The sequence below is a fragment of the Mauremys mutica genome, chromosome 10 (genome assembly GCF_020497125.1).
Source record: "Mauremys mutica isolate MM-2020 ecotype Southern chromosome 10, ASM2049712v1, whole genome shotgun sequence".
Taxonomy (NCBI): domain Eukaryota; kingdom Metazoa; phylum Chordata; order Testudines; family Geoemydidae; genus Mauremys; species Mauremys mutica.
The window spans coordinates 35,207,975-35,219,798 of NC_059081.1; the positions used below are offsets into that span (position 1 = coordinate 35,207,975).

General features: G+C 38.9%; 1 protein-coding gene across 5 annotated transcripts in view; it reads left to right on the plus strand.

Moving 5' to 3' along the window:
• Positions 1–8,409, plus strand: part of CSRNP3 (cysteine and serine rich nuclear protein 3) — a 146,983-nt gene extending 138,574 nt beyond the window's left edge. For all 5 annotated transcript variants that reach the window (XM_045031873.1, XM_045031874.1, XM_045031878.1 and 2 more), the window contains 2 exons: positions 5,016–5,312; positions 7,080–8,409. In XM_045031873.1, the coding sequence (XP_044887808.1) occupies positions 5,016–5,312; positions 7,080–8,132 (1,350 nt within the window). In that variant the 3' untranslated portion in view covers positions 8,133–8,409. The remainder of the gene's footprint in view (positions 1–5,015; positions 5,313–7,079) is intronic.
• Positions 8,410–11,824: the final 3,415 nt, after the last annotated feature.

Consider the following 11,824-nt stretch of genomic DNA (forward strand, 5'->3'; position numbering starts at 1 on the left):
AGGCAACTGAGCAACATTGCTCTGCTTATTAAGTGGTTTGGGGGGTGTAACAAAGTGGGAATGTTCTTAATGTTTTCTCTGAACACTGTGTGGGCTCCTCAGTTTCCCCAATGCAGTTCTTAAGTATCTAGGTGGTGGGAGGAGGATGTGTGATTGTCGCAGAGTCCTAGAAAGGCCAGTATGATGCTGTCTGCACAGAGAATGGCTGATGGCCTGTCTCCTGGCAACTGATGGCCTGGGCCCCTCCCCTGCAAAGGTGCCCAACTGAAGGTGTCGGAGAACAAAGAGATCAGGTGACCCTCTGGCCCCGGGGTGGGGCGGGGAAAAGAGACAAAGGCCAGAGGAGGGGTTTGGAGAGTTTCAGTTTGGGAAAATGGAGAGAGGCCAGATGGGGCTCTGGCCTTCCTGGCCCCAAGATGGACCTGACTGAGGGGTCCTGTTCTCTGTACCTACAAGCTGTTTTGGACTCTGTTCCTGTCATCTAATAAACCTTCTGTTTTACTGGCTGGCTGAGAGTCCCATCTGACTGTGGAATTGGGGTGCAGGGCCCACTGGCTTCCCCAGGACCCAGGATGGTCGAAGCTGCATATGCTTCTTGCCATGGAGACAGTCTGCTCACAGAGTGGAGGCTCGCCCAGAGTCCTGACTGGCTTCGTATGGAGTAGTTCCAAAGCATCGCCTTGGTGACTCCGTGACGGGGGGAAGGGAAAGTAACTGCAGTGTGTTAATGTAGAAAGTTCTGTATGCTCAGGTTAGTAAGACTAGTATAGATGGGTCCATAGTGTAAACTGGACAGAGAAAACATGCTAGCACTTCTCTAGCAAAAAATGTGTTAAAGCATAGTTCACAAGGGAAGTTTTATCTTTTGCTAGCTAGTGCGGAGAGGGCTGACATCTAGGGAAACAGAAAAGAAGAAGAATATGAAGCTTTTTCAAGAGATGTTTTAAAGATGCCTATATATAACTGAAAAGAGAACTGGAAGTATCTGAGCATAAAGGATTTGAATATTATGGGGCTAACAGACATGGCAGCTGAAATGAAAATCACTGGGGATTAAACTCTGAAGGTTGCAATTTGTTTATAAAAGTCAAAATACATTGGAAAGAGGAAGAAATAGTATGTCATAAGGGAAGTTCTAGAAACGGCAGTCTAACTTTGTAAGAAGTACAGGTAGTATGAAATATTAACAGAGGACATACTACTTTACACTAAGGAAATGTCTTGTTTGTCTATTAGTAAGTATGCCCACCTGCCAGTTGGGAATTGGGGGTCAGCTCCTTGATTGGGGCAGGGAGTTCCTTTAATCCTGAGTTTGCAAGGAAATGGGTGAATGATCTGTCAGATCTTTTCAGTCTTTAACATCGATGATTGTTACTATTCAAGACTGGAGGCCACAAAGACAGTGAACTCTTGATAGGAATTCACTTTCTAGACTACTTGAACAATGGCATGAAATGACAGCTGTAATCCAGAAGGTTGTGCAAAGGGCAAACTGTAAACAGAAGTGGGAGACTTACGGTACCTAAGACAAAGCAGAGCATATAGTAAATAAATGCAGCAGTAGTTATATGGATACGATACAGGACTGCTTCCTTATACATCATGTAAAAGAAGATACAACTAGAAAGAGAGTAAGAGAGATGGCAGGATTAAGTAGTAGAGAAGGGGGAATATCTAAGCAACTATGGTAATTTTACCATATACAAACATAAAAAACCATAACAGAATTGGAAGCACATGCACTGACTTTGAATTTAGGTATTATGCTTATACCTGAAACAAAAATTCAAAAGCGATAGCAGGTTGAGCAGAAAAGGATGAAGAATATCTGTTGTTATAATGAAAGTGTAGGGCATGTATTTGAATATATATTTCCTTATGGATAGGAAAATATTCAGATAAACTCACTGGGTACCAGATCTTGAGGTCCTTATGCTGATTTTACTCAACCTTACTCAAGCATGCTCCCATAGGAGTACAGAATAAGCTAATATGGACAAGGCTTGAGATTTTGTCTGAGTAAAACTGGAATGAGAACCTCAGGATTTGGCCCTGAGTTTGTTTATTGGTGCCTCAAATTGTGGCATCAGAGATCTGAAATAATAAATCCAAACAAAAGGTGCTGTATTGGTGAATGTGTGATCAAAGTTGTCTCCTTTACATTCAGTGTTTTTTTTAATTTGAAAAATACAGCAGTGTGTAAATGTGACATTAGGTGAGGAATTAAACCTACAGAGGTCACAAATTCAGAGATATGGGCCCTGATCCTCTGCAAGTGTAAATCAACATACCTTCATTGAATTTTGAAACTACTTGTACTCTTATTAATGTTTTAAATTAACTGTATCAGCTCAGGAAAGGGACCTGGCTGTCACTGTAGCCAGCTCAATGAAAACCTCTGCTTAATATGCAGCTGCAGTCAAAAGCGGAAACAAGAAGCTGGGATGCATAAGGAATGGGATGGTGAATAATATGGAAAATATAATGCCATTATATAAATCCATAGTATATCCAGATCTAGAATATTGTGTGCAGTACTGGTCATCCCCTCTCAAAAACGATATTGTAGAATTAGAGAGGGCTCTGAGAAGGGCAGCAAAAATGATTGAGAAAGATTGAAAAGATTGGGATTGTTTATTTTAGAAAGGAGATAAATAAAATGGGACTTGATAAACTATATAAAATAATGAATGGTAATGAGAAGGAAGATCAGGAAATTCTGTCTTTCCTGTTTCATATCAACAAAGGAGCATACGATGAAATTAAAAGATGGCAAATTCAAAATTGATGAAATGCTTGTAATTAGATTGTGGAACTCACTGCCACAGGAAGTCATTGAGGCTTAGGATTTAGCAAGATTCAAAAAGGGATTGGACATTTATATGGTTAATAAGACTATCCAGAGCTGTTATAATTAATTATGATAATTTTTTGGAAGGGATTTTAAATCTCATGCTTCAGAATTTAACCAATCTCTAACTATTATAGATCAGGACCAAATGACAGGGGCCGATCGCTGCACATCTGTATATTGCAGAATTCTTGCCCTTCTTCTAAATTATCTGGTACTGGCTATTGCTAGAGGCAGGATACTGGATTAGATGGACCTATTGTCTGATCTAGTACAGTAATCTCTGTGTTCCTATACAGTAATCCCTGTGTTCCTAAATGTAAAGCACAGCACTATATACTTTGAACTTTCTCTGATTCCATGTTGTGACGGGATCCCCCAGGGGTGCAGCCTGGAACTGTGGGACCGCTGTGCCCCCTTAACTCTCTCCAGCCTGGGCTGTCTCTCACAATGCCTTGCTAGTGACCAGCAGCAAACCTCTCCAGGAGCTGTGATCCCTTAGCACAACCTCATGTGGAGCCCCACACCCATCTGTATTGCATGAACGCTCCCAGAGTCACTCATGAATCACACAGAGAAAGACACTAGAGCCAAGTCCTCCCAGCACTGTACCTTAGGAATATACCGTCTTGCACTACTCAAGATGGGCAGTGCAAATTTATTAATTGGTTCACCACTTCAACAATTGAAAGTGGATATACACCAGCCTTTGCAAAACCTGAGCAGATTTGCCCCACACTACATACAAACTCACTGGTAAAGATAAACAATTAAACAAATGTATTGACTATAAAAGGTAGATTTTAAGTGATAGACAAAAAGTCAGAGTTAGTTACCAAAAGTAATGAAATATAAGCACGCAGTCTAAACTCTCAACCCTGTTAGACTGGGCAACATCTAGATTAAGCAGTTTTTCTCACCCTGCTGGATATTGCAGTCCTTAATATACCTGGGCAATACCTTAAACTTGAGCCAATCTCCTCTGTTTGAGTCTTGTCGTCTTCTCCTCAGTGTCTTAGTTGCTTGCATTGTAAGTGGGGGCAGGAGAAGGGCCCAGCATATGGCCTCTGTGTCTGTTTTATACCCTCAGACCATGTGCTTGGAAAACACAAGTCCAGGCATGTCTGAGTGCATTGCTGAGTCTCCAGGCAAGATTGAGCAATTCCCCTGGGGTGGCCTCATGCAGGTGAGTCATTACATTTGTTACTCCCTTGCTGGACAATGGTTGTAGATGGGTTGATTGATACCCCACCCAGGTGTTGGTTACTTTCCTTGCTGTTGCCTCTGGGGAGCTAATATCTGGCTAATTCCCTGATTTACAGCATGTTTTAGTGACAACACAATTCTCATAACTTCATATGCATTAATGATATGCATATATGGTTAGAGAAATGACTTTTAGCAGATCGTAACCTTTCCCCTGATACCTTACAAGGCATGCTTTGTATGTAAGATCACAATTATATAAAAATGAGGAATATGAGGGTTCCAGGATGCTCCCCCAAGTATAGAATGTCACACACATACTTTGCATACAAATTCTAACTCTGGTAATGTTTTCCTTGGGTACTTGTGTCTCAAATGACAAAAACACAGTGCATAATAGTATGTTTCTTCTGGTGTGTTTCTCCATTTTTACTCCACTGATGGAGTAATTATTATTCCTGCAAAGACAGGTTAGTTTGTGAATAGCTGTCATGATTTCAGCCATGATTGTATTGTCTATACACAAAAGGGCATATTGATCCTAACACTAATGTTTAGTTAATCCTTGTCCAGCTCTTTGCTGTCACCAGAAAGCACTGATGAATAATTTAAAATTTTCAACTCCTAGCAATATGAGGGATAATATTATTAATGTTTTTTCTTCCATATTTTGCAACTGTAGGTGAAAATCTGAATTCTCAATTATTTATTTTTATTTCCATGACAATTCCAAAAGGAATGACATCTGAAATAAATTAGTCTCTTCAGAAGAAAATCTATTAAGAATCCTTGACTTACTGAATATCAGTTTTACAGAACCATGTATAATACTGTATATTCTTAGTGTTCTTATAGTTCACATGCAAACAAATACCTTATAATTAATATGTTCTCACTAAAAGTTTTAGTTTCAGGTAGTGTACAGTCTTAATACTGTGTTAACTGCTCTATATCATAGATGACAAAGAATGGTACAGTGGAATCTGAAGAGGCTAATACTCTGACGTTGGATGACATTTCTGATGATGATATTGATTTAGACAACACAGAAGTAGATGAATACTTCTTTCTACAACCCCTACCAACAAAAAAACGTAGGGCACTGCTACGAGCCTCTGGAGTGAAAAAGATTGATGTGGAAGAAAAACATGAGCTGAGGGCTATCCGCCTATCCAGAGAGGATTGTGGCTGTGACTGCCGAGTGTTCTGTGATCCAGAAACTTGTACTTGCAGCCTTGCAGGCATAAAATGCCAGGTAAAGATCTATATTACAGATATTCCTTACTAGCAGGGCATAAACAACCCACAACAGAGGTATTATGGGTAATGAATTACTAAGTGCTGACATTTGTGGGTCTCAAAACCATTAAAATAAATATATATATAATATGGTTTTTATTGTGATTAGTTTGAAGACATGCAATAACGGGCATTTTCCCCTCTGAATACAAATGCTCAGCTCCTCATATTCTTCTATGGGCCTTTAACCAAACATCCAACAGAGGAGTCACTAACCCAGGGGTCAGCAACCTCTGGCACGCGGCTCGCCAGGGTAAGCACCCTGGCGGGCCAGGCCAGTTTGTTTATCTGCCGCGTCGGCAGGTTCAGCCGATCGTGGCTCCCACTGGCCACGGTTCGCCGTCCCAGGCCAATGGGGGAGGCGGGAAGCTGCAGCCAGCACATCCCTCGCCACTTCCTGCCTCCCCCATTGGCCTGGGACGGCGAACCGTGGCCAGTGGGAGCTGCACTAACCTATATGACTTCTGATTTTACAAGATTAATTTTTATTTTAGAAATAGTGTACATCTTTTCCCCTGAGTATATATCTGCAGTTACTTCAGATTGTATGTTTCCTAATTTATAATCACAAGTAGTTTTGAATCAAATATTAAAATCCAAACTCAGAGTAAGAACCAATAAATGAAGCATGTTTTACCATCTTTCAATTAATACGTGTGATAGAATCATAAATGCTAGAGCTGGACCATTGGTATTAGGTCATTTAGTCTATCTCTCTGACAATCAAAAATGTATTCCCTAATGTACATTTACTGGTGGTTTCTACAGGATCATTTTAAATGTCCCAAGCAAGGAGGCTTCATCAGTTCCATTGGGTCACTATTATACAGCCCAATGGATCTCACCATCATTGAGTTTCTCTAAATTTTCCTTTTCATAATTTCTTAAATCTGCCTAAACTCATACTATTACCCTCAGGTGTTTATCCTCTTGAATATTCATAGACTGTTTTCAGTTCTGCTTTGATGGGGATATGGACTAGATCACCTTGGGGGGCCTCTAATTTTGCACCTGCATTTGATTGCAGGTAGGTGAAAAGGATAAAATTTAGGCATCTAACTACAGTACCTGATTTATGGATCCAATCAGGCGGGTAGATATCTAAATTCTATTCTTTCAGCCTACAGTTTGTGTCTACAATAGTGTATCCACACGTGACTGAAGCCTCATTTAAAATGTGTCTCAGTTTCTATTTCTAACTTCTGTGGTCATTTCTCCCCTTAGTTATTGTTTTGTCAAGCTGTCTATATTTAATTTTAAAAAACCCCACCTTTCTGCGCAAGCCATTCCCTCCTAATCATTAATCATTTTTGTTTCTTTCATCTGATTTCCATCCAGTATATCAGCTTCTTTCTGGTAATGAGGGCCCCAGGAATGAACACAGTATTTCAGGTGTAGTTATAGCAGAGCCATAGAAAGATAAATCATTTATCCCTTGGTCCACATTGTGACGTATGAAACCTAAAACTGTATTGTCTTTTTGTTTTCTGCTACACTGCATTGTAAATCCATGTCTAACTTTCTGTTTTTTATGACATTATTGCTTTCCAGGTTCTCCCTCCCAGTGAATATCTGTGCTTTGGTTTATTTTTCCATATATATTGTACTGTGCACTTTCCCCAAATGAATCTCATTTTGTCATTTTATGCTTCTAGTCTCTCTTGTGTTTGTTGCATCATTGGTTTATTGTACATATGGTTAATCTGTATTCTCTTTTTAAAAGGTGGATCGTATGTCTTTTCCATGTGGTTGCACTAAAGAAGGGTGCAGCAATACAGCAGGTAGAATAGAATTTAACCCCATCCGTGTACGGACTCACTTTTTGCATACAATAATGAAGCTTGAATTGGAGAAAAATAGAGAGCAGCAAGTTCCTGCACTAAATGGTTGCCACAGTGAGGTAAGTGCTCACACTAGTTCTCTGAGTACAGCACCCCACCCAGTAGAATATTCACTTGCAGAGAATTTTGAGATGGAAACTGACCCCCAGGCTGCAGTGATGCACCTGCAGTCTGCTGAAGATTTGGATTGTCCTGGGGAAGAGGAGGAGGAGGAGGAGGAAGAAGATGGAAGTAGCTTTTGTAGTGGAGTTACAGATTCTAGTACACAAAGTTTAGCACCCAGTGAATCTGATGATGATGATGATGATGATGAAGAGGAGGAGGAGGAGGAGGAGGAAGAAAAAGCAGATGATTTTGTGGAAGGCATGGGGTCCCATGCCGATGTGGTGCCTCTTCCTTCTGTCCTTTGCTATTCCGATGGCACTGCAGTACGTGAAAGCCACTCTAAAAATGCCTCATACTATGCGAACTCTTCAACTCTGTATTACCAAATAGAGAACCATGCCCCTGGCAGTAATAACCACATCACTGAGACCTATTCAGAGAGGGACACTGTTAAAAATGGTAGTCTTTCTCTGGTGCCTTACAGTATGACTTCAGAGCAGTTTGTTGACTACACACGGCAATCAGAGGAAAGTTACAGCAGCTCTCATTACCCTTCTGCAAACCCCTCTGTGATAGTTTGCTGCTCCTCTTCAGAAAGTGATAACAGTGTTCCATGTAATAGTTTATACACTGAACATAGGCCAAGCCACCCTCAAGTGGAATTTCACTCATACTTGAAAAGTACCTCTCAAGATGGATTTGTTTCAGCTTTGAACGGTGACAGTCACATACCAGAGCAAGCTGCTGAGAATTCTATAAGCCTTTCAGAAAAGAGCAGACTGCATGAAGAGTGTATCAAATCATCTGTAGTGGAAACAGTACCTGTTTAATTTATTAAGATATTCTAGGACTGAATCCCTTTATTTAAATGCACTCCAATTGGATTTCCTAGAATCATAATTTTTTAAGATGTGGATTAAGAAAACTTGGACTATGATTAATATTCCAGACACATTTTGTTTTTTTCTTCAAGCTACATGGCTGTGGCATTGCACAAAAACAGTTCATGTAAAGATTAAAAACAGAAATCAAACTGTCTTTTGATAGAAAATGTATAAATTAAAAAATATATACATATTTCAAAGTAGCCTACCTGTCAAACTATGTGGAACCTGCCAAGCTATCTGAATCAAAGCTTCATGTTTTTGATTGTTGGGCCTGTGCAAGATTGTTAAAACCGATACTTTGAAATAATCATGTTTAGAGTCCTACATTTTCAACATATCTGAAAAAGATAGTGACTTTTTATGTAAAAGTAATTAATGTATGAAAAAGGTTTAGGTGTTCTGTACTGTATTTTATTTATGGTAGTTTAGTACTCATGTTTTGATAAAAATGAACAGCATGTTCATTTGAGTTGAAGATCCATAGCTAGTTCTGCAGAGCATGCCCATGTAAATTTCATCTGGCATACCATATACATGTTTTATAACTACTCTTAGCAACTGCTCTTAAAATACATTCTTTAAAATTCATTACATCTGTTTTTACTCCTTTTGCCAGACAAATCTGTGAGTAAGGGGGCATTTATATTTTGTAAACAGGTGAAAGGTAGGACAATCTTCCATTAATGTCTGAATCAATGACTCCCCCTAGAGAAAATTGATGTTGTGTATAAGGACAAAGCAGTAGTTTATAAACTTGCACAGCACCTTTTAGCCCCACAAATATTCAGCTTACTAATGCACTTTAGTGCCATTTTGCAGTACCTTACTAATTGTGGGTACTGTGAACTATTTTGGAGATATGCCATAGCTCCAGATTGTGAGATCTATATAATAGTCATTTTACAATTCATTGTAATAAAACTGATACAAGTTTTCCCTAGCCAATATATGAATGCTTAAATAAGTAATTAGTAAGAGCAAAGAGTCATTCTGTTAGGTTAAAGGAAGCGTGGAGAACAGTTTAAGTTTTTCTAGATTCTTCTACCTATTTAGCAATCTTTACAAAATAAGAGCCTGATCCAAAGCCCATTGAAGCCATTCAGTGGGCTTTTGATCAAACCCTAAATGTACAAAGTCACTTAATTACTCTGATAATAACAGTATTAGGTACCAGAATCTGTATATTCAACTAGGACACTAGTGTCAGAAGTTTTATAGTTGTGAAAATTTGTAGGCAAATTCTAATGCATTACATGCATCAATTGTTATTACCTGATTTTCATTTTACTTTTTAAAAGGGACAATGAGAATTACAACACATGCTGCATCCCAACCCTTAAATTATCTGGACTTGGTTTTTCTAGAGAAGAACAACTTCTAGGAGTTCATTTTCTACATGTTTATTAGATATACCTAGCTGTGCATTGCCTTATTTTAAAATGCAATAGGACACTTCTTAAACTGTTTTGATATTTTGGTCCTTCTACTGATATTGAAGTATCATTATATATCAGTTAGTTGGAAATGATTGTCTTTTTTGTCAAATTACAGCATCTGCTGCTTAATTTTTATCTCTGACAAATTTTGTTGTATTAGGGATACAGATGTAAGCATATTGTAGATTTCAACTCTGTACCAATTACTCTTCTGCTGAGTCACTTTTTATAAAGTCAGCTACTGTATTCCAGGTAGAAAAATTACCATGCTGAAAAGATGTTCTCTGAAAAAGAAGTTATGACTTAATGGCTCTTTTATGACACTATTTCACAACCATTTTCAAGTCAATTGTTGTACACTAAATTGGCAAAATATTTTTATATTTTCCACGTAAGATGAGGGAGCTGTTTCGTTTATTTGTTCTCACATTGATTCATGAATGCCTTCATTGGGATTCCTTTGAGATAGAAGCCCTGGTTCAATAAGAACTGCATACTTCATTTGCATGGCATTCCTATCTCCTGGGAAAGTGCAGACCACTTGGACTTGCTGTCTAAAGTAGCCATTCTAGCAATTCGTCTGTTTCTTGTTTGCAGTAGAAACTTTTCTTTCCCTGAAGGGCGTGTAGTCAGTTAAGACAGGTGTTCTCAGCTTTTACACAGCAAATGGTATTCTTTATTTTTAAAGAGAAACAACTTAGAAACATTTGATAAAAAGAAGTATGCAGGTTACTGATCATATTATCTTGATAACAGAGCTCTCTTAATTTACAGAGCACATGTGTACACATCACGGAAACCTGGCACATGCCACACTAGCACTTAAAGCACAAACTTCTAACACAGTAGCTGTGAGTGAGTAGCAGGTTCTTAACTTCAGTGTAGATTGGCCACTAGAGGGAGACATACTTTTGCACATTTAACCAATATATTACATTCAGGTGAAAATAAGATTTGTACTTCATTATTTGCCCTGCTACAGAGCAATAAAAAATTATTTTCTTAGTCTCTAACTTTCCACATGAAAAAAATCTTCACTGACATTAGAAAGAAAAACACTCAGAAAAGTAAGTAATTATGTAAAGCACATCTCAACTAGCTTTAAAATAATGAGTTTGCTGCTGTTCTTCTTTACCATTTATATTGCAATAGAGTTCAGAGAATCTGATCAAGATGGGGCTCCTTGTGCTAGGTGCTGTATAACCATCTCTAGGTCCTGAGGCCTGCTATTATAGTATTCAAACTAAACATGGGCCCCGCCTGCAAGAGCTTACAATCTAAGACACGCAACATACAAAGCGATGGGGACAGGGAGGTGATTAAATAATATTTTGCTATGATATTTCCCACAAGTAAAGTTGGGAACAGTTATGAGGAGTCAGAGGATATAGTATCTGGAGTTTGAATTTGGAGGAAAAGAGCCACTGGCTTAAGGCAATGCTTTTCAACCTGTGGTCCATGGACCCCTGCGGGGTCACAAACTATTTCTAAGATTTCCAAAGGAGTCCACACATCTACTTGAAGTTTTTTAGGAGTCCGCAAATGAAAAAAGGTTGAAAACCACTGACTTAAGGAAAAGCTCTGTTTAGTGATTTGGTTAAACCTTGAGATTTGTGAGTGCTTTTGAGTCTCCTTCCCTTGGCCAACCTAGAGTGCCCTACTGCTCAGTTAATGAAGTAATATATTTCCTGTGTTGGTTGCTAATACTTTCACTTTTGTGAACCTTATGTCTATGTGCTAAAAGGGGTATGTGTTAAATTACAAATAGTCATGTGTGTCTTCTGTACAGATTTGGCACATCATTTGTTGCTGCATTTATTTTATTGATTGGTCTCCATTCCTTGTTTGTGCTTAAAAAGCTTTACATCCATAAGATACTTGATGCCTGGTAATAGTCATTCACAAGAAACAGGATAGTTTTGAAAGTCATTCTGTAAACTGACAAGGTGGGTGAGCTATTGGGATTTATTGGACCAACTTCTGTTGGTGAAACAGACAAGCTTTTTCTGTCCTGAAGAAGAGCTCTGTATAGCTCAAAAGCTTGTCTGTTTCATCAAGAAAGTTGGTCCAATAAAAGATATTCCCTCCCCCACCTTGTCTCAGCAGTGTCCTGAGACCAGCACAACTACAACAACACTACAAACTGTGTGTAAGGTGGCAGACAATGCTTTCTTTGGAAATGTGTTCTTAGTACTCTTT